Genomic DNA, 24,932 nt, shown 5'->3' on the forward strand with positions numbered 1-24,932 from the left:
ATTATTTAATACATTATTTTTTTATACAAATAACTTTAATTATTTAATTTAGAATAAGTAAATAGATTAGATGCTTACCTTTCACTGTCGGGGGTATCTCCGGCAGCCCCTCTGTCAGGGTCTGCCGTCTCGTAAATACTCTCCTCTTCTGTGACATAGGGTGGGCCCCCCACTGCAATCCCTGATAACCCGCCACTCCCCCTTGGTGTTCCGCTGCCGCCTGGTTGACGGTACCTCCCATAGACGAACCTCGCTTCTTCATCTCTTGAACGCATACGACTGTAAAAAAAAAAAGTAAGAAAAAAAATTGTTTATTAATTTTTTTTTAATATAAGAGTCAATTTAGAAAGAAAAAAATAATATCTGAATATACCGATTGTGTAGATGTCTTCTAACAATGGTAAAAAGTTACTTGGTTTTCTTTTGTATTAAACATTATTTATTCATAGTTCTATCCTAGTGTAAACAGAGTGGCATCATGAAATGTTTTCTAACTGGCTTAACAAACAGTGGTAAATGTGTAAGAATATAAGCAAGATATACAAATTATTTGTTTACATGATGATTGAATTAAAAAATATATAATTCAGTTTAAATATTTTTAAATATATTATCATTGTTTTCAAGTTTTTAAAATTTATATATTTTATTATTTTTTTATATATATATATATATATATATAAGTAGAAAATCCTGAAAAAAAACATGAAATTTTAACTGTGATCCAGAATCAAGAAAAGTAATTTATTTACATACAAGGTGGTACCCAAAAGTTCAGGGAATTTTACCATAAAAATAAAATGGCTTACCATAACTTATAATTTCCACTGTCTCCTTCAAAGTAATCCCCTTGGGCATTGATACAGTGATCCTAGCGTTTTTCCCATGATTCCATGCATCCCTGGAAGTCTGCAGGTGTAAGTGTTCAAAGCACGTTATGCATTTCTTCCTGAATCTCCTCAATTGTGTTAAAATGACGGCCTTTCAATTGAAATTTTATTTTCGGAAAGAGAAAAAAGTCGCACGGGGAAAGGTCAGGCGAATAGGGTGGGTGGGGAATCACTACCGCCTTTTTGGAAGCCAAGAAATTCCAAACAGCTAGCGATGTGTGCGCAGGTGTGTTGTCATGGTGCAGAACCCAGCTGTTGTTACCCCACAGATCTGAATGTTTGCGCCTAATGCTTTCATGTAACTGCTTCAAAACTTCGCAATAGAACATCCCACTGACAGTTTGACCAAGAGGAACAAATTCGTTATGGATAATGCTATTGATAATGCTATAATGTTATTGATGTCGAAAAAACAATCATCATGGACATCACGTTGCTGTGAACTTGGTGTGCTTTTTTTGCCTGCTGTGAATTTGATGACTTCCACTGCGACGACTGCTGCTTAGTTTCAGGGTCATACCCATACACCCATGTCTCATCACCGGTTATGATGTTGGAGATGAAGTTAGGGTCATCTCTCGCTCTATTTTTCAATTCGCTATAGACAGCTACGAGATTTTGTTTCTGGTCGCTGTTCAACAGTCTCGGTACTAATTTTGTAGCAATGCGTCTCATGTTCAAGTTGTCCAACAAGATGCATTGCACGGACCCATATGACATTTGTACGATTGCACAAACATCATGGATTATTTGTCTACGATCTGCAACAATAGCCTCTCGCACTTTCGCGATGTTTTCCGGTGTTGCGCTTGTTGATGGTCTTCCTGAACGCTCATCGTCATCGACTGTCGTTCGTCCATCTTTAAATCGTTTATACCACAAAAAAATTTTACTTTTACTTGTAGCATTGTCACCAAATGCTTCCACAAGCATGCGATGGGATTTGCACCAGTTTTTTTAAGCATGAAGCAAAATTTGATGCAGGTTCTTTGCTCTTTAAAATCTGCCATTTAGAACTTCGCCGAAGCAGTAAAACATAACGTTACACAACCGCATGAAAGTCAACAATGCAACCTCTCACCATCACAGCTGTTGGAACACTGATTCACAAAGAGTACTGTTAGCCACATTTAGCAGCAGCAGGTCTTACCAGCAATGGTTCGTGCGTGAAATTCAAATTCCCCAAACTTTTGGGTAACACCTTGTATAAGAGACGTATATAATGAAGTAAGGCTAGGAATGAATCAAATATGAAAAAAATTATGCATTATGTTTAATGAAAGAAGATATCATTTTTATAACTGAAGAATTGAAATAAAAATTCTTATAAGAGTCATAATGATAAAAAGTTCATTACTAATTGATGAAAAAGATCATTTTCTCAGATTTCAAAATTTCTACTATAGAAAATTGTTCGTCAACATACTGCGTTCAAAAAACATTTGTGATATATGGGTTCCTCAAACTACCATCTTAAAAGCAAACAGGACCCCATAACATTTTTTAATCTACAACAGTAAGAGGATGATAATTATTATGATTTATTGCCTAACAAAATCATGGTTTATAAAAATCTTACTGATGAGGAAATATGGACCTATCTTAAAAACTAATGTTAACTGTCACCATTCAGGATCTTCATCAAAAGCAACGAAAAACTCTTGAATATTTAAACAAAGATATGAATGAATTCTGTGACTGAAGAGATCTCTTAATTGTTGTTTTCATATCAAGTAGAATAAGAATAAATAAAAAGATTTATTTTGAAACATTTAACCAAATCGCTAACACAATATAAAACAAATAGTTCAGTTTTTTGTCTAGTAGCATTATTTAGTTTCATGAATGCTTACCTGGTTTCAGAAATCTGACTTTGAAGTATACCATTATAACTCAAAACTGCCCTCCAGCTATTTTAATTTAACTTTTAAATTAAAAGAAATTAAGCTGGTAATCATTTTAATAGGCACTTATGAAATTATGTACTCGATCAGTTACTAGTTTTTCCAGCCATTGAATGGCTGGAAAAACTAGTAACTGATTTTCTTAGTGATGTAGCGAAATAAGTGGCGACACGATGTAAATATTAAAATCAAAGAGTGGGTAAGTAGAAAAATAAAGAGATTTGATTGTGAATATCTAGTAAATATTTTAAAAATAGTCTTTATTTATTACTGCCAGTAATTGTTTATTTTGCAGATTTTAATAATTACTTTTATGAATACATCATGAGTTTGTAAGCCTTAATGATTAACTTAAATCTAAATCAACTGGAAAAAAAAAATAGTAAATTCTTACACAATTTATATTTGATAAACATATTTTAACTGTAGTTATTTTAATTGGTCCCACTAACCTGACACTAAATTAATTTATTTACTTAACTGTGGTGAGTTTTTTGATCTCATATTTAATTTATATTAATTCCATACAAATTTAATATAAACATTTTTGTAGAAGTTCTGCGTTGTTGATATTTGTGTAGATTTTTTAATTGGACTCTCTCAGATATTTCAATAAATCACCTATTCCTTTTTTAAAATCATTAAAATAACTCTTTTCATATAATTTAACAGCAGAAAATAATAAACACAGACTAGATTAAATTTCAAAGTAACTCCCGTAATTCAAATATAACACTTAATATGGACATGTAACTTATGATACTAACTTCAAAAAAATTATAACTGGTTGTTGCAGATGTGGGGAATATTTTCTTATTCAAACAAGTTATGTACATCTTATGGTAATTTCAATTTTCCCAATTATTAGTGTAACTTTTTTTTATTACCCCACCCATAGGTAGTTGCATCTCTTGTTGGTTACATAATAGTATACATATAACTGCTACATCTCAGTCCAGGATATATTGTTACTTAGAACTTAACGATAAAGTGACTGGAAAATCAGAATGAAGAACTATTGCATATTAAATTTCATTGATATGATCAGACTTCGATTTGGTGATCTCTTTTGAGGAAATGTTAGTGCTTATGTTCTGAACCATCCCAAATTGCAGGATCAAATGGGATATGTAGATATATTTGGCAGTTCTCGAGATATAATACCAGATGTACAAAAAAGAATGTCAGGGTTTTAATTTATTAAAATATCTTTTGGATGAAATGTATGAAGTTAATCTAAGAATAGAAATGAAGAACAAAATGGACAGTTTAAGTTGTGTGCATGGAAATAGATTGATTCCCTTTCTTTCCACTTGACAGCAAAAATAGTTACTCAACAAGAAACTTTCTGTGTTTCACAGTTTGCTAAATGTGAATCTGTAGTTATAGTTCAATATGCGTCCCGTAGAAAGTTTAATTGTGACCCATCAAGTAATAATCACATTAGTCGATGGCATAATTGATTTCAAACGACCAAATGTCTGAGTAAAATACATCCCAACGCCTTAAGGGAAGACACCTGCTTAGTAACGTTCCGGTTGCCACACCCCTCCGTTAGCCCTATTGGGCTTTAATGGGAGTCGTCTATCGCCCTCTGACCTTTTACATCTCATAGTAATAAGCCTGGCTTCATTGGGATGCCACCGATGTAAATGCCTTGATAGACATTTGCATCGGTGATTTATTAACTCAGCTTTTGCCTTCACTGTAGGCCTCATCTGGACATCTTGAATGTCCTACATCGTATCCCTCTGAACTAGCTAACCGAGCTCGCGGAAGCGCGAACCTCGCACCTAGTTCTACTTATTATGAGCCAATTTCGTGAATGTCTCGTAATTCGAGGCAATTAAACACAACGTACCACCAAAGATGTTGATTGCAACAACAAAATTTAGTCCTAGTTCCCTTAGTGAACTCAACTTTAGTTTAAACCCCAGACTTAGGTTAAATTATGGACTCCGGTCTGGTCCACTAGGGAGAGGCGGACAGACCTCCTACTCCCACTCGGCTCCATCACAGAGTCCTGCGTGTCATTCACCTCATAAACCATCGTCGAGATGCCGCTACACCTCACGACTTCATGGTACCCCATGCCCTCGGCAGTGCAGTCGTGAGTAAAGTACAAGGCAACCGAGGGTGTTTATAGAAAATGTTGAATGAGCATGTGAGGGAATATTTCCTGCATATTCCTAAAAAATTTGTTCGGTTAGCCAATCATAAACTAGCAATACTGGTACTGGCAGTGCAGAATGTTTTAAGGAAATGTTTACATATGTTACCATATTGTTTACAGCTGTTACAGGCTTTGAAGCCTACTGACTATGCTGTGCTGCCAATTTCTCAACTCAAATGTAGTAGCATGAAAATAATAACTTTCTTGATCATATTGTGTTTAGTGATGAGTCAAAATTTTATTTCAATCAGGAAATCAGAAAATCCCCAAGAACTCTTAAAAATATGAAAGGGACTCCCCAAAATTAAATGTTTTCTTGTAATATTATGACGGAAAGTTTATGGGCAATTTTTTATATTTTTTTGCTGAAGCAAGTGTAAGAAGAGATGCTTATTTGGATATGCTGCGTACATAATTTATTCTTCAACTTAAAGATGGAGCAGACAATTTTATTTGGCAACATGATTTTATATCTCCTCACTGGCCTAAGTCTGTATGGAACTGGTTGTACATTCATTCAAGATGATAAACACTAGGAAACTCCTATTGACAAAATATTTAAAAATCCAGTATTAAACTATAGCCGACTGAAGATACGCAAGCTTACTAACATTGAAAACATCTTAATAGATTGTGTCCACTATATATAAACATGATGTTTTATGTATAAAAAAATTCCCATTCAATGGGTGACATGTTGTTAACAATTGATCAAAAACGCATTTGATCGAACATTTCTAAAGGGTGTTTAGACTTATTAAACACAATACACTGGGTTTATGTTTTATAATAGTGGATGGATTGACCATTACATGTCAACGATCAAAAAGTGGAACAAATAGATGAAAGTGCATCAAAGAAAGCAAAAATTGTTCATCTACAAGAAATATCATCATTATGGTTTTTTGTGATTCTTGTTGTTTGGTATTCTCATAGACTACATAGAAAAAGGCTGGCAATTACTGGAGAGTAGATGATTAACTAGTGGACTGATAAAAGGGTGGTATTCAGATTAATTCTCACATTGGCCAAAAAGAAAGTGCTATTTCATCAGAATAATGTACAGAATAATGTAATTGTTGTTATCAAACTTCATGATCTATGCTTTAGATTGCTTCTACATACACCGTATTCTATGTGATACTGCTTGCAAATGTACAATATGTACTACCGTTTTGCAAACCTGAAGAAACGGCTTGCTGGATGAAGATTCACTCCCTATTAATGATGAATTCAAATCTGTAACAGTCACTTAGTTTTGAGATTAATGTGATTAAAGGCTAGGGTTATTAAAATGTTGGAAAGTCGTTGATCTACATGACTATGCTGAAAGATTAAAAAAAATTTCTGAAAAATCTTGTGTATTTTTTATCAGGCTGAGAATTTTCCGAATGACGCCCATATATTGTCACTAACAAATAGATTGAACATTAATCTTACACTTGAATTTAGAGTTTTTTAATATATAATCATATGTTGACACAATACGAAACAGTCAGGTTGATAATTAAACTTATGTGTACCATATGTAAACCAATAAGCTATTTATACTTACATAATACAACATTCAAAATTTAAAACAACTTAACCACCAAACACAGTAACCGAAAAACCCTAATAATGGTCGACTTTTGTGAGAAAGGTTTTTCTTTTACTGTGTTTGGTGGTTGAAATGTTGTTTTATGAGTTTAATTGGCACAGTGGGTGAGTATATTGATGAATTATTTGAATTTTCAGAAAGATAATACAACATTATGCGTATATAATTTAAAGAGGATATTCCTAATATTCATAAAATTATACAAATAGTAAAGCCTAATAGAATTATTCATTCATGCTAAACAAATTCCAATATAAATTAAAAGCACAAAAGGTGATACAGGTATAAAAAAATTACGTTTTTTTGTTCCTCGCATCTTTCTGGTTATAAGATAATCTACATACTACAAGTTCAGGTACGGTACGATATCTCTATTAATAAATTAGTTGAATTTTGTCAACATATATTTATAAAATAACTATTATTTTAAAAATTACAATAAATAAATAATTAATAAATACTGAGGTAAATATTACAACATAAATCTTTATAAAAAGCTTTCTTTAAAAAAAAAAATAAATAAAAAAATACAACATAAAATAATTAACAAAGCATACGAGAGAAGAAAAATAAAATATAAAATAAAAATATTCAATTTATTTACCTCTAGCGTTTATTTGGAACGACATTTCTACGGAAGATCACAAATAGAACTTGCGCGTCCTGCAACAGGACAACAATTATGTTTATACATAACTTGTTTGGTATTTTATTTATTTTTAAGCTTTTCTTGTTTTTAAGTTTTAATAAAGTTTGTTAAAACAATTTTAATTAATTAAAAAAAAAATATTGCAATACTGTAATAGATGGAGATGTAATTTAATAAATATTTGCAAAACAAAAACAAAATAATAATTTTACTACAATAAACAATATATTTACTTATATAAAATAATATTGTAGAGAAAAACGGAGATGAAATGAATTAAAAAAAAAAAAATGAATTAATGAATTTTATGTTAGGAAAAAATATTTTAAAAAACTTTTAAAAGAGAATACTTTATATATTCTTATATAAATATGTTTGACAAAATTCAACAATTTTTTATATATACATATATATGTAACATAAATGTAGTACAAACCAGCCTAAAGAAATGCAAAATACATTTCGCACAATATGTTTGACATCACAACTTTGGAAAATTTATCTAATTTCCTCTAAATGATCCTCCTTATATATATATATATATATATATATATAAATAAAAGTAATATGTTTATTACTTTGTACAATTCTACATTTTTATGTGTACTATCAGTATCGGCAAATAATTTTCTGAGAATTATTAAAAAAATCTTTTCAAAATTTAATACATTTATCATTGTTTGCATCAGATGTATATTTCTTAAGGATAATTACTTTAGGAACTCTGTACCTATTCGAGGATGATTCTTTAATTTCTGGAAGAAAATAAAATTTTAAGTGTATTTATGCTCTCAATGACAAAAGCTATCGATCAATAATGCATTGCTTTCAACTGGATTAAGTATCCTTATCTTCTGAGGGATAATGACAGTTTTTTGGCACCTGTTAATCTTTGGATGGAATAATTTGATTCTCCATGGATATGGAAAAATCTCCCAAATCTCTTTCTTTTTTCGTGATTCATTCTTCCTCAATTTGATTTTTGGGTATATATGTAGTACTTCTTGCTGAATGTAATTCAAATTGGTTCTACGAACTGGGGGGGGATTGCCCTTATGAACTGACTTATGGTCTCTATTTCCTATCTATTAATTGCACAATATTATCCATCGGATAGATGAAGCTAAACTCCTTAAAATAAAAATACTACTATGAAGAACATTCAATTTTTTCATAAATTAATAATGTATATTTAATTTTTGGTCCCAGTTTTAGAAATACTGGTCAGTGACACTATAGAAGCAAATTTTCATAACAATACTTAGAAGAAAATTCCATTTTTTATAATTCTAAATTTACAAGATAAGTTACAACCTAAGTACTATGATTTATTCTAACTGTAAAATAATGGGCACGCCTAAAAGATTACTCCGTTATAACCTAAAACAAAACTCAACTCTCTAAAGAAAAAAAAAACTATTATAATAACTAGATGAAGTATAAGAAACATTTACTGAACCTTGCATTATCTTTCATAATTTAATCTTTACTTCACATTCATTTATCAACTGGATATGACCATCTGAGCTCCATTAGGGAAGTAAAATCAGGTTTTAAGGGAAACCAAAAATTCTGTAATAATTATATTAAAAAAAAAAAGAAAAATTATTCTCACTGTATGAAAATTTAGATCTTTATGAGGAATAAAACTCAGGCCCTTCAATTTAGCAACAATTGAATGTTAAAAATCATCGCAATAATAGCATAACATCACTATTGTAACTAACAAAGCCTCTAAGACAGTCGTTAAAATTTAATTCTAAATCTAGATCTATATAAGCAATATAATTATATAGATTATAATAAATAAATTTATAACAAATAATTAGCAATTTATGCAAATAAAACATTCTTTTTAAACATTTAACAAAATCTTTTACGATTAGAAATGACAATATTTGAAATTATCTATGTTATCTCACACAGATTGAAAGGTTTTCTCAACGAAAATAATAAAATTTTATGTTGAAAATATTTGATTTACCACCAATAATTCTGTTTGCTTTATTCAACTTTTTATAAGAAATTTCATCTGTATCAAAAAAATTAGTCCAAAAAAACCTATAAATCATATGATACACAGTGATCTTTATATAGACATTATACACCATGATTTTAGGAAACTTTAAATTAGATTAAGAAACTATTCCTAAGTATTACACAGCTATAAGGGTTATCTCTAGGAAGTAACTTACGTTTCGCTGTTGTTTATGAAGGAGTGGGAGTAGCTGCGCTATCTTGGTGGTCGCCGCTAGCTCGATTCAGTATACACCAAGCTGCGCTGCATGAAGGATTGTAAGGCATCTTGTTCAGTTTTTACACGTATTTAAAATACGTATCGCTATAGAAAATTCTGCTAGTTTTGAAGTGAGATCGTTATACAATTTTGTTTGGCAAAAAACGACAAAACCATTCAGATTTATGGGGATCTATATAATGTTTACAAGAAAGCTGTATGAGTAAACGTGCAGAAGGCAGTGATGTATTATATTTAAAAAAAGGCCGTTCATAATGAAAAATGATGTGGCCGGCCTATTGTTCTATCTGGTGAACTGGTAGCGAAAATTGATGAAAAGATACAAGCAAATTCGGTGCTTTATTATTACAGAGCTTTCATTTCCATTTACAAAAATTTCACATAGCCTTTAGCATGAAGTTATGATGAAAAAGTTGGGTTACCATAACTTTTACTTTGAATGTGTTTCAAGTGGCTGAAAACCAAGGCAGCAGAATTTTTTGATAAAGAGTTACCAAAATCATTCACAGATATGACAAGTGTCTCAATTTATTTGACCGCTACATAGAAAAATGGTTTATTTTGTAAATAAATATATATTTTTAAATTGTATGTTATAAATTTTTTTCCAACAGCTATTGTTTTTTAGGTAGATTTTATAAGAAAGCTATTGTAATGGGTACCATGATTAGACTTCGGGAAAATTTTGACATATCTTCGCGTTTCACATCCCCCAGACCCCAAAATCACCGTCAGTTCAATAGTTTATATATACATTTATATATTTCAATTTTTTGGGGACACAATAACTGCTGTAATTTCCCGCTAATCATTTTTAAATTGATACATGAAATGTAACGATCCAAAATCTTGATCGAGTTTATTAATGGGCAAAATCGGACCATGGGGTGGAAATGGTAGGGCTTTTTCCAAAAAAACAGAATATTGCTAAAATTTCCTATTAACTAAAAAATCGAATTCGTTTAAAGTTCCTACTATTCTTTGGATAAGGGCCTAAAACTTATTTAAGTAGTTTTTTGATATCACCAACCACTGGCCAAGGAGTGCAAAAAATAGATTTTCAAAGATAAAAAAAATGATACCTCCATTTATAGGCACAGTATTGAATCACTTTAAAGTGGTCGTTAGTCCTTTAAATATTACCTAAAACTTTTGTCTGAAACAATTTTTGATATGATCAACCATTATGGCAAGGAATGATCAAAATGTTGCTGGAATTGTAAGAAGATGGGGCTTGTTGTACGTTAATCATGTGAAACTTTTTTCCCTTGTCATATTGAGTAAATTTGAAGATTTTCTTAACTTTAAGGTGGAAATCTTTTTTATCCCCCTACTTAGGACCGATGAAATCTACCTCGTCTTCCAGCGAGGTGAAAGGGATTTTTTTATACCAAAACATAAGTTATTTCTGAACAGCCCTTATAATTAAATTAACAGGTATCCATTGCCATGCTTTTGAAAGAAAAATGAGGAGTGAAGCAGTTTCCTGGTTTTTTTTCACAAACAAATATATATGTATATATACAAATATATTTAACTACATATATTGAATTTCAGCCAATCCATCAAGTACAAAATTTAAGAAACATTCTTATCTTTATTTCCTTTATATTATAGCGGTTTCGGACATAAGCCCATCCTCAGTAACGTTTTCTGGTTTATCTTATTTCCATTTACACATATAACCACCATACAACATCTTTACACTTGGTTATACTTTTATAACTTTGGTTATTGAGCAAAATATAACAATTTTTTTAAACATTTACAGAACATACATTTGTTGTCAACAAATTTTTAAAAAATTTCAAAACATCTAATAAAATTGCAATTAAAGTTAAAATTTTTTTTGATGTTGCTTTACATAATGCTAATACAGTACTGTAATCATTTATTAAAATCTTATCAAACATATTATAAACTTAAATAATTTTTATAAGAATGTCCCCAACAAATTCTGTCTGCAGATTCATGTATTTCATGTTATTCAAATATAAACGTGAATTTAGCCTCATGAATAAGCAGACAGAATTTGTTGGGGACATTCTTATAAAAATTATTTAAGTTGGTAATACGTTAAATAAAATTTTAATAAAGTTAAATAATTTATTACAGTACTGTGTTAACAATATGTAAAGTAACATCGAAAAAAAATTTAAATAATTTGGTAATGTTTAGTAAAAGAATTTTAACTTTAATTTCAATTTTAGTAGTCTTTAAATTTTTTTGACTGAACAAATTTATGTTCTATAAATGTTTAAAGAAAATTTTTATATTTTACTCAATAACCAAAGTTATAAAAGTAACCAAGTGAAAAGATGTCGTATGGTAGTTACATGTGTAAATGGTAATAAGATAAACCGGTAAACATTACTGAGGATGGGTTTATGCTCGAAAGCGCTATAATGTAAAGGAAATAACGGTAAAAATGTTTCTTTAATTCTGTACTGGGTGAATTGGCTGAAATTTAATGTATGTAGTTAAAATTAACATACAGAGAGGAATTATGGACTATGAAAAGATTAATTTAAATAAACTGATATATATATAGTTGCATTTTAGAATGCCATGCAAGTAAAATAAATGTAATAACATTTAGTCCTAAAAGTGAAACCTTTTAACAACAGAACTGGGATATATAAAACATGAATATAAGATAAAAAAAAAATATGTTATTTGATTTAAAAAAATTTATTTAAAAAATCAGAACGGTTTTAGTAAAACAGTTGTGATATTATATAAAATAACATCTGTGGAAGCTACTGTACATTGAAACAGCTGTTATGATTTTTTAAATAATTTTTTTGAAAATTCAAATAACATATTTTGTTTATTTTATTTACTTTGTATTATGATGGATTTTCATCAAGTAATTGCTTCATCCATCAATCTGAATATAAGAGAAAACTATTCGTATTTCTTGTACCACCATACGTAAAATTTTAAGAACAAATAGTGTTAAAATAAAAAAAAAATTATCTCTACCTAGCTAAACAGGGAAAAATGCCATTAATACAACAAGGAAACATCAATAAAAATAAAGAGAAAATTTTCACATGCTGTAAAAATCACTTCTTATCATTCAAAGGAAAGGAACAAGGTAACTGTAATTGGGCATAGGCTGATACAAGGGCTGTCCAGAAAGTAACTTACGTTTTGAAATAAATAAACTAACCAAATAAAAAAAAAGAAATTTTATTATATAAATTTCAAAGGGACAATCTTAATTCATTTTTCTACATAGTTGCCATTTAAATTGAGGCACTTATAATGATGCCCAAGCTTTTCAATTCCTTCTCTGTAGAAATCTGGGCCTTAGATTTTTGGTATCCATCTTGCACAAAACTTGTGATAACCAAGCTTCCCCGATACAATAAACTTCTTGAAATTTCAAGGAAATGAAGCGAGAGTTCTGTAATTGTAATGCAGCGATTTTCACGAATTTTATTGTTGATTTTCATCATCAGTTCATCAGTTACAAGGCTAGGCCGACCACTGTGATCCTCAGCATGAACATTGGTGCAGCGATTTTTGAATTGAATACACCACTGCCTCACTCCACCTTTACTCATTATTCCATCACCATACACCTCAGAAATTTGCCGATGAATTTCAATTAGTTTGAGGTCTTTTGTCAATAAAAACTTAATCACTCCTCAACACACCTTACAGGATATTTTATTGAAGCATACATTTCAATAATTTACAATGAACAAAGTAGAAACATCACAGTTCACATGCTACGACAGCTTGATGCATACTGAGTGTAGAAATGGCTCTGTCCCCAGCCATCTTCACTCTAGGCACAAATGTAAGTTACTTTCTGGACTGCCTTCATAGTTATCAGAGTATAAAAAAAAATAAATATGGGTTGGATGAAAAATTTAATAATGTTTTAAAATACTTAATTGCACTGAAAATAGTGGTTAGTATATTTTTTATCTCTTATTACAATGTAGTGAAAGGAACAGTGGCTAGCAAAATTAATTTTTTTGAAAATATTAAAAAAATTCCAATGTTAGAAAAAATTGTAATGTATATTTTCAAAAGTTTATAAAATTATCAATACATCTGGTTAATTGTTTACATTTTGTGACAGCTAATAACAGAAGAATGGAAAAGAAACAAAGAAAAGTGAAGTACAAAAATAATACTGAATAACAATGAATTTAATGACACCGACAGAAAGAAAAAATAATTGTTCTACTAAAATATAATTAACTTAAAAAAAACAAAAAACAACTCAACTTATTTTTAAATGACATTTCATGCACAACTATTTTTAAATAAACAATAAAAATGAATACCTACCTTTAAATTTTATATAGAAAATGATAAAACATTTTTTTTACTAAAAATCTAGTAATAAAGAAATAATTTGGTTGTTTTTAAGGCACAAAGAATTAGTTTGAAATATCTGCTGACACAGGGGAGTCGGATGGTTTTGAACTGCCTATTACTGAGAGCACGATGGTGGGAGATGTCATGGTGAGGATAGTTCTGCTCCATACACGATGCCATTTCAATAACAATGGTGCAGTGGAATTTGCAGTATTGGATATATAGGATTTTCACGTATGACAGTTTTGTTAGAAGTAGTGAGTCTATTACAACTACACTGTGACTCTTTCGTATTAATTTCAGTTTCAGTCGGCATGGAGCTGTTCCAAGTTGTAACACAATCCTCAGCTGGGTGGGACATTTAAGATGAACTAGAAACATTATTAATAAGAAGCATAAAGGCTCAAGACTCGGTGTAACAGCACCAGAAAACGTAGCAAGGGAAGCGCTAGTCAAAAGCCCAGGATGTTCAGTATAAAAAAAAAAAACAAAGGATGCTATACTATGGGCTTATGTTTTTGCATGATAATGCTCGGCGGCAACACATAGCAACTAAAATTTAGTTGAAAGATTTTCAATCATTCACCCTACAAACCTGACTTAGCTCCCAATGATTATTTACTCTTTTTCTTTATCTTAAACAGTGGCTTGCATCAAAAAAGTTTGACAATGAAAATGAATTGAAAAATATAGTAAGTAGTTTAAATCACTGGAAGTGGAATTTCTTGAAGAGGCAATGAAAGGAGAAGAGAAAGTGTAAAATGTGTTGAAATTAAAGGCTGCTATATATTAAAGTAGTAAATAAATATAGTTTTTATGCACAAGCAATAAAGGTTTATAATATTTTTTTCATTTTTATTTCAAAATTGATCTTAGTTTAAAAATACGCCTTGTAGATTACAAAATCGAATTTTGAATAGAAAAACCTCTAAACTATTGAGGAAAAGGAATCTTAAACATTCTTTTTTGGAAAACAATTGAACATTTTCAAAGGGATTTTTCAGGATATAGAGAAGGAATGTGCTGTTTCAGTCAACATTTAAAAGAAAACATTAATGCTTTCCTGTTGTTTCTAGGAAACATCAAACATTATCAGCACATCATATTACAGGTTACTATTTTCACAGCCATTTTTGAAGAATAAATCGTTTGATATATAGAACACATAAAAAAACACTCCACTACACTTCAACATTAAACCACTGAAATAAATATATTTTGTATATGGTATATTGTTCCTAAAAAACCTGAAGCATATAATCATTTAATTACGATTATTACTTATAAATTTCAACATTGAATACTTTCAAGAAGAATTAACATCATGAACACATGAATAGTAAATGAATAAAAAATTACAATGGTAGAAAATCTACTATAGTCACAAAAAACTTGCCAAGAGTTGCGTAAATTTCTTGGCAAACGTTGTACAATTCCGGCTAACTGCTTTGCTGTCATCAGATTACTTCTTAGGAGGAAAATTAAAATATGTAGTTATACAAGAAAATAATTCTCCTAGTGACGGCTATTTTAATTAACTATTTATGGTCAGTACAAAAACTAGTGTTCTATATCTGCTTTTCCACACAACTATTAGCATAAAAAGGCAATTGCAGAGAATCTGTGAAGGTGAAAGGATGTTTCCAATGTACTTCTTTGCTGGTGAAGGTGTAAAAAGAAATTATTCTACTCTCTGAATAAAATTATGAAATAGGCAATCTTGGGGACAGTATCTTTCCATCCCCTTTATCAACTGCATCAGAAATTAAATGGCATCAGTAACATATATTCAGAAGTCATCAAATAAAATTTCATAAAAATCAGCTGATCTTGTTTGAAGATATCGAGAAAAATGATAAATGATGATAAAAAACAATAAATTAAATTTATTATCCTCCATTTCTAAATGGAATTACCTGAACATATAAACAAAATTACATACCAATAATATAATTATCTAATTAGTACATAAATGTAACATCCCAACCATGTAGGGGGATGACACCCACCTTGTGACGCTACCGGTTGCCAAACCATCCCCTTTGTTCCAAGCCCTGAGGGGCTTTACTGGAGGTCATCTTTAGACCCTCTAACTGATTACATCTCAGAGATATCAGCCAGGCCTCGGTTGGGATGCCACCGATGTAAATGCCTTGGCAGACATTTGCATCAGTAAATACATATCAAATTTCGCCTTCATGTAAGCCTCAAATGGACATCTTCACCTCCAACCTAACATGATTCCCTCAAACTAACTAACCTAAACCATGGAAGTGCAAACCCTGCATCTAGTACAGATTTGACAACACTATTCACGATTGTGAATGCCTCAGAAAACACATAATTGTAACAGTAAAAAAAAAAAACAAACTGATTTTTGCCCCAATCCTTTTATGGGAGCTTGAATAACACCAAATATCTAGAGAAAATATTTCAGCAATTTAAGGAGCATTATATTAAAAGGAAAAAATGTTCCATTTGAGTAAAATAAGGTTTCTATCTCTCAGCCTTCTTGATTAACAGGGTTGGTCTAGTGGTGAATGTGTCTTCCCAAATCATCTGATTTGGAAGTAGAGAGTTCCAGCGTTCAAGTCCTAATAAAGTCAGTTATTTTTATACAAATTTGAATAGTATATCATGGATACCGGTGTTCTTTGGTGGTTGGGTTTCAATTAGCCACACATCTCAGGAATGGTTGAACTGAGACTGTACAAGACTACACTTTATTTACACTCATACATATCATCCTCTGAAGTAGTACCTTAATGGTAATTCCCAGAGTCTAAACAGGAAAAAGAAAGCCCTCTTGACTGATTGCTGCCAAAATTAAACGGCATTAATTCTCCACATAAAGAAAACTTCATGACAAATTTCATCCAAAATTGGGTAAATAAAAATATGAAAACTAAATTTTTATAAGACAAGGAAAACACAATCTATGTAATCTACCATTTATCATATGTTCATGATACACATTTGTTTGTCTTAGTCATCTGACTGGTTTGATGCAGCTCTCCAAGATTCCCTCTCAAGTACCAGTCGTTTCATTTTGGTATACTTCTTACATCCTACATTCATAAAAATTTATTTTACATATTCCAAACACTGCTTTTCTTTCCTGTTTAGCCTCTGGTAATTACCTTTCAGATAATACTTCAGAGGATGATATGTATGAGTGTAAATGAAGTGTAGTCTTGTACAGTCTCAGTTCGACCATTCCTGAAATGTGTGGTTAATTGAAAACCAACCACCAAAGAACACCGGTATCCACGATCTAGTATTCATCCAAACACTGCCTACCTGCACAATTTTTCCATCTACATGTCACTCCAATATTAAAGTGACTATTACAGGAGGTCTTAATACATTTTTTCCAAATGCTTATCTCTTCATCAATTTGCCGTAACACGTCTTCATTTGTCACTTTATCCACCCATCTGATTTTTAACATTCTCCTACAGCACTGCATTTCAAAAGTTTTTAACCTTTTCTTGTCAGGTACTCTGATTGTCCAAGTTTCACTTTCACGTAAAACTACATTCTAAACATGTACTTTCAAAAATGTTTTCCTGTTGTTTAAATTAATTTTTGATGCAAGCAAATTATATTTTTGACTGAAAGCTTGTTTCATCTGTGCTATTCAGCATTTTATATCACTCCCGCTTCATACATTTTTAGTAATTCTACTTCCCAAAAAACAAAATTCTTCTACCTCTGTAATCTTTTCTCTTCCTATTTTTATATTCAGTGGTCCATCTAAATTATTTCTACTACATTTCATTACTTTCGTTTTGTTCATGTTTATTTTTATGCAACAGTTCTTGCATGGGACTTCATCCATGCCATTCACTGTTTCTTCAAAATCTTTTTTACTCTTTACAGTATCATCAGCAAATTGTAACATTTTTATCTTTTCACCTTGCACTAATACTCCATATCTAAATTGTTCTTAATAATCATTAACTGCTAGTTCTATGTAAAGATTAAAAAGTAATAGGGAGAGGGAACATCCTTGTTGGACTCCCTTTTTATTCTATGTTATCAAATGCCTTTTTTAAGTCTATAAATGTATTTTGGTTTGCTTTTCTTTAATCTTTCTTCTAATATTAATCTTGATACATATGACCACATTCAATATGATCAATATCACTGGTGAACCAACAATCATCATCAAAGAGTATTACACTGAAACAATTCTACATGAATAGAAGAAAAAACTGGAGTTTACATGTTATAAATAATGACTGCAATAATTTTTACATTTTTCAGAATACAAAGAAAAATTGCTTAAAATGTTTCACGGAATATACTAAACACCCAAAGAAAACTCCATCTAATTAAACTAAATATAAAAAATGAAGATACAAAATCAAATTCTGATGATCGCTTAATTATAGCAGAATAACGTTATATTAACTATAAAACTAATTTTGTACCTTTGTATATGAGATATAAGCTGTTACATAAATGAATTTGGAATTTACACAGCTGGTACAGACCTCAACGAAACAAAACTTCTTAAAACGAAAATCTCCTCAAAATAATTCAGATTCCCAAGTCTAGATTTATTCTAATAGAAATTAATTTCTTCAAAATGGAAACGGAAAAGAAAGATGTATTTTAGTTATAATTTTACATGTTAAATTTATGCCATAAGATAACGGAAAGGAAATAAAAAATGCAACAGCCTATAATAAAATAAAAACAAATTGTACACAAACTGCAATTTGTAAAATCATAAATGCAGTTGATGACCGTTGTTAAGCATAAGATATGCCATTACACTTATGGCTCCAACTTCCAGCCTATCAGTCATTAATACAGTATGGTGTCAGGTGACAGGTTATAAAAACCATCTGCGCTATATTTTATCAAGTTAATCGTTTCTTAGAATTTTTATACATATCAATTGAGAATAATTTTATTCAGTGCCGTGAACACTGTGAAATCAGTGATAGTTTTCATTTTGTCATAAGCATTTACTGCTATTCTAGTTTCGCGGTGAGTTTAAATATAGTATTTGATTATTTAAAAAATAATACAAAATTATTTTACTTCAGAATCTGTGTTAGTTCATGTTGCGCTAAGTTTAAATGTATTTCTTACTTTTTAAGTGTGATTTTCAGGTGAAATACAATTAATTTGAAGATGAAAATAAGTGTTTTATATTTATGAATATCTAAATGAAAACAATTCTAACAAACATTTATCAGTTAAGTCAAAATTTATATAGTAAACAATACAATACGTATTATCTAAAAATAATCTATTTCAGTTTTATAGTTTTTAAAAACTAATGAATAATGTAGTCTATATAAATACAGTAAATAAGTTTCCAGAATATTACGAACATAAATTAGCTCAATTTTTAATTAAACTCTACAAGACAGAATCTCTTCAAAAAGGCTTTTCTTACTCTGTCCTGTCAGATTCTGTTTTGACTAGGTTTTATTGTATCACTTAACAACCCACTGAAATTCCAGTTTAACAAATTGTATGATATAGCCATACGTAAACAAAATTAAAAAACAATAACAGCCAGATCAGTATCTTATTCAAATTTAATATGTAGCTATTATAATCCCTCTCCCTTTTTCTGTTTAGCCTCCAGAACCACCGTACTGTATTATTTCAGAGGATGAATGAGAAAGTTATAAATGTAAACGAAAGGTAATCTTGTACAGTCTCAGATTGACCATTCCTGAGATGTGTAGTTAATTGAAATCCAACCACTAAAGAACACCGGTATTCATGATCTACTATTCAAATCCATATAAAAGTAACTGTCTTAACTAGGATTTCAACCTTAGAACTCTCGACTTCAAAATCAATTGATTTGCGATGAGTTCACCACTTGCCGCAAAGACTCGCAAATACTTCCACAGACTTATCTGTATTTAAAACTCTTACTGCGTCAACAAACCCCCTCCTCATTGATATCTTATGGAATATCATATACAATCATCCATGGCCTCAAGACCTCGTGGTAACAGGTGTGTTGGGATATTTATTTATTGCCTCATTATTTTTTATTCCTTTCTCAGTTTCACTATCATTAGCCACAATTTGTATACCTTTCGGGTTATCCCAAACACTAACAATCCTCAGTTCTGTTTTCCTGACTCCACCACCTCACCATTAAAGGAGGAGGAGGTAACATCTGGCTTGTACATTAATATCACCTTGAATCTCTGAACCTTCACAACTTCTGCTGCTGTCCTCTTTGTCGATGTCATTTCAGTCATCTGTCACTGTCCCATACTAGCCCTGAAACCCTCTATGTGTAGCTGTAGTCTATTAACATGCTTGGCTGTTAAAAGCTGCATAAAACTGTAGCTTCCTCATTCGTGTTATTACATACATCACACTCTTCTCCCTACTGTTCTTTAAGTCACCGACAAGCTCCTCAACCTCATTACAAAGTGTGTTGAACATCTCAATCACCTCCATCACCCTGTCTCCTGAGGTCATACTGGAAGATGACAATCGCGCTTTCAGATCATTCATGTCTAATACTTCAACCTTTCTGGCTTTCATCGGTGGTACGACCTGTTTAGACTGGCTCATCAACCGGCTGGATTAGAACCCTGTACACATTACTCCTCTTTTTCTCTTGTTTCTCATTCCTCCTTCTTTTGTCTCATTTCCCTCTCTATTCGCCTACATTGCTCTGCTTGTGTTTTGGATTCCTTTGCCTTTTGAATTTTTTCTGTCTGGATGGCCTTTTGCCAGAAACAGCAAGGCAAATGATGTCCCTCGTCTGATTCTACTTCACTACTTATACTAAATAAATATAAACAATTAAATAAAGATCTAAGAATGACAAGAAATGAAAAAACTAACAGCCAATCCTAAAAAAGTAAAAAAAAATAATCAGCTAATCAAAATGCCAATAACGCCACTGTGTTGTTAGGCAGTTGCTACAATAAACAAAAAGATAATGACAAAATCAATTATAATAAAATTTACATTTATAAAACCCAAAAACAAAAACTATAATAAAACAAACAACAGAAGAAACTATAAAACCAACCCGAAGATTATAACCAAGACAGCCTAGGCCATCTTGTGTAGAATGAATAAAACCAAACTAAAAGTTAACACAAAACACAACAAAAACTAATAACTAACATCAACTATCAACACCTAAATAACACCTATCAACAGTAAATAAATAAAACAAGAACCTAAATAACTAATAACCTACTAAACAAAAAAATAACTAATTAGAGCATCCAAAAACACATCTACACTGGGCAGAGTTGTGAGCTGAACCCTCAGTGGCTACCACATGAGGATCCACAACTGCTCCTCTCTCGTTTACTTAGCTACAAGAGTAGAGTGTCTGTTGAACAATGAGCCGAATACACTGAAGAGCAGTTGAAAGGTAATGCTACGCCTGGGTCAGGCAATACAAAGACCTACAACTTGATTGGCTCGAGTTTATCGATTGATTTCAGCATCAATATAAACGACTGTGAACTACTGCCAAGCTATGGTTCCAACTTTATGGACAAACGCAAGCTTTATGGCTACAAACCAGCGAAGCTTTTCCAGTTGCAGAAGAGGAAACTCATTCACAGTCTAGCTCCTGGTACTGAAGTTGCCTTCCTACTAATATTGCTGGATCCGGTCAGACCCCAGATTCAACTTTCGCTGCTACAGACAACCATCCATGATATTGACGACCTGCTGCATCGGCTCATCATCACTGAAGCGCAAGAGTAGGAAATCCAAGCAACAATAAAGTTGAAGAGTACTCATGAAATCCATGGTGGTTTTAGGTGGAGCTCGCTGGATCGAGTAGGTGAGCTTCAACCAGATGCTTCTGTGGCTGGAACAGATGATAAGGCAACTCGACATAGAAGCAGCTTGCCTCTGTGGTGTCACTAGTGCCCAGAGTCCAATTTCCACAGGAACTACTCAATAAAGAAATCAAAGCAGGAAAATGAGTAAGGGTCCTAGCTGTGCAGCCTACCGAGTCCCTCAATGAACTAGCCTTGAACATTCCTAGAATTATCATCGAAGTAGCAGGATGACTCACAAAGGCAGTCATAGATTCTGCTGTCAACTTCAGCTCTGGAAGAACTGAGTTGTTACCGTGGCAAGCCATCTTAACAAAGACATCCAAATAGATCTGGCATTCGATTCTACTACCTGCCCTACCACGGGACTGGTGAAAACAGAGCTTCTCTGCAGCGAGACGAAAATTCCCACCACGCTTCTGCTAGTCCCGGGACTTCAGGAAGAAATCATTTTAGGATACAACTGGCTGAAGGAGCAACAAGACATGTTGGACTGCAGTTGTGGCTACCTCCAAATGGGTAGGGAAACCCGCAAAGCCGTTTTTTTGGCACAATCGACCTGAACTTGCAGCATCACAACTAGACTGGTTGGCAGTGAAAATTACAGCACCCTCCTGAGATGTAGATAAAATTGGATGCGCTGTTGAAGTGACACTGAGATGTAGATAAAATTGGATGCGCTGTTGAAGTGACACTGAGATGTAGATAAAATTGGATGCGCTGTTGAAGTGACACCAGGGAGCATTTTCCAGCACTTCCTTGCAACCAACTCGATCAGTAGTAGATAAGATCTGACTCTGGGAAGGAAGCTGGCCATTTTGCTTACTGATGTACTAGTATAGTGAAGAAAAGAAACGGATTATAAGAGAACAAGTGGAAGAGATGCTGAGCCAAGAGGTGATGTACCTGTTGACATCACCCTATAACTCTCCAGTCATCGTTGTTAAGAAGGACTCTTCACCATGTTTTTGTGTAGTGCCTGAGTGATATCATGGAAAATGTGGATTTACCAGTGCTACTGATCTATGAGACTATTAAAGACCTGGGAAGTGCCTGCAACTTCAAGACAATCGACCTAAAAATGGCTATTGGCAGATACCCCTGAAGGAATCAGGTAAATGGTTTACAGCCTTTTCAGTTCCAGATGGTGGTCGTTACCATTTCTGAGTCATGCTGTTTGGCTTGAAAAATGCACTTAGCAAATTCTAGTAACTAATACAGGATGTTCTCTCACTGGTCTCCTCCACCAGTGCTCCTGGTCTACCTGGACATTATTGTATAAAGCAGTAGCTGAGAAGAACGCTTACGCCACCTAGAGTTGGTACTGAAACGCCTACAACCTCACCACCTGACACGTTTTTTGGAGAAATGCCAATTTAACCTAACTGAGGTGTCATTTTTGGGCCATTAAATCACACCCACAGGCAATATTCTACAGCAGCAACACTTGCGGGCCATTATCAAACGCAAGACTCCCGGGTCAAGAAAAGAGCTGCAAACATTCCTTGGCACCTATAACTGGCTGCGAGAATATATCCCAAGATTCTGAGCTTTCCACACTGCTGACTGACCTGCTGTGGGGGAAACACTGAAAATGGACAGACAATGCCCAGCAAGCCTTCAAAGCTGTTCAAAATAAAGCAAAGTCCAAAATAAAAAAAAAATTGATTTTGGAGTTTTTCTTAACTGCAGTAATATGTCCTCATTGAGAGATTTTAAACGATATATCATAAGTGGTACTTATTTTCATTGGTTTCAGATAGCCAAATTAAATTTTAATTAATGAAATATTTGGATCATACAAGTGGAAGGTACATCGGTTCGAATTTTCAACTTTTTTTTTTAAATTTAAATATATAGGTTTATTAATAATTATTAATCTCTGATTGTAAAAAAAAATTACGATAAATAATAACTCAATAACAATAAAAAAAAAAAAATTAAATATATATCGGAAGTTATTAATGAAATAAAATTTTATGTCTTTTCATTTAAAAAAAAACGTGTATATGTAATTTAATAGGCATACAAGCAAGTCATTTGGTGTCCACATCAGATTTTTTTTATTGTCAAAATATAGTCTAATCAAAATCTTGTAAATATTTAAAAAAAAAATACTGACACTTTTACAGAAAAAAATCTTCAACAGATTACTATTTCTTAGTCGAATATAATCTTTTTTTTACAAATGTATATTATTATTTATATTCTATAATTCTAGCTACTACACAGAATATTATATCACAATATTTATAAATTTAAGAAGGCTATATATTCATTATTTATGATGATGTGATTGTAGAACTAATGTCACAAAATTCATGTTAATGAATGGAGGTAATCAGACTTTAACTGATGACTTCAGCATTAGTTTGCCATTTTTATGCATTTCCCTAAGAAAGCTACCCGACTTGGAAAAAAGAAAAAAAGACCAACATCTCCATGGGCTATGATTTTTTATGCCACAAATGTAACTACAGTACTGGTCGACTCATTTTCCATAAGATATTAATAACAGAGTGGTCAAATTTTTGCCTTTCCTCCTAAACAATCTGAATTTGAGACCTGATCAGGAGTACTATTTGTGTGCTATAAAAATTCATCTAACATTAAGAAAAACTGCAACTGGAAATCAGCCTTACGTTTTTAAAGAGAATAAATAAACTGTGATGCTGAGTATGATATTGTAACCATGTAGCACTCTTAGTTGATTTTTTATTAATTTCAAATTGTAACATCTGCAAATAATTTAATAATCTATAGATTTTATCAATTAAATAACAGTATTCTCCAATAATACTTATGAATATGAATGTTTCTTAAATATGTATACAGAAGTTATAGAACTTTTAGAAACGTTTGTTGCCTACAGTAGGAGTATTGTGCGAATACCTTATAACTGAAAGTAAAACAAAGCTCTTTTTTTTACATTTTTTTAGTATTAATATTTATGATGTTATTACACATATAAAGCAAAACTATCTGTAGAAGAATAATTTATTTGAGATTGTCATATTTTCTAAACTAATTAAAGATAATACATTAAAAAAGACATGCTGAAAGAATATATTGCTATAAATAAAAAACTTAAATAAAAAAAAACTCACCCTGACTGTGCTGCATCTAGTCTATAGTTTCTATCAGCTTCAGTCTCAGACATTCTAATATCTTCAGAACCAGAAGGGCTCATATGCCTCGTTGAATGATGTTCTAATTGTCTAATAAGATCCTCCAGGTTTCTAATTCGGATAGGACCTAACGTTGGTGGTACATCATCATCTTCATCATCTGTTTAAAAAAGAAAATCTTTGTA

At 31.8% G+C, this 24,932-nt stretch overlaps 1 protein-coding gene across 1 annotated transcript in view; it reads right to left on the reverse strand.

The window, feature by feature from the left end:
• Positions 1-24,932, reverse strand: part of mmd (disintegrin and metalloproteinase domain-containing protein mind-meld) — a 499,030-nt gene that overhangs the window by 16,982 nt on the left and 457,116 nt on the right. The window contains exons 33-34 of the mRNA XM_075381718.1: positions 24,727-24,907; positions 79-279 (exon numbers count right to left, since the gene is read on the reverse strand). Of these exons, the coding sequence (XP_075237833.1) occupies positions 79-279; positions 24,727-24,907 (382 nt within the window). The remainder of the gene's footprint in view (positions 1-78; positions 280-24,726; positions 24,908-24,932) is intronic.

This window comes from Lycorma delicatula, chromosome 13 (assembly GCF_047948215.1).
Source record: "Lycorma delicatula isolate Av1 chromosome 13, ASM4794821v1, whole genome shotgun sequence".
Taxonomy (NCBI): Eukaryota; Metazoa; Arthropoda; class Insecta; order Hemiptera; family Fulgoridae; genus Lycorma; species Lycorma delicatula.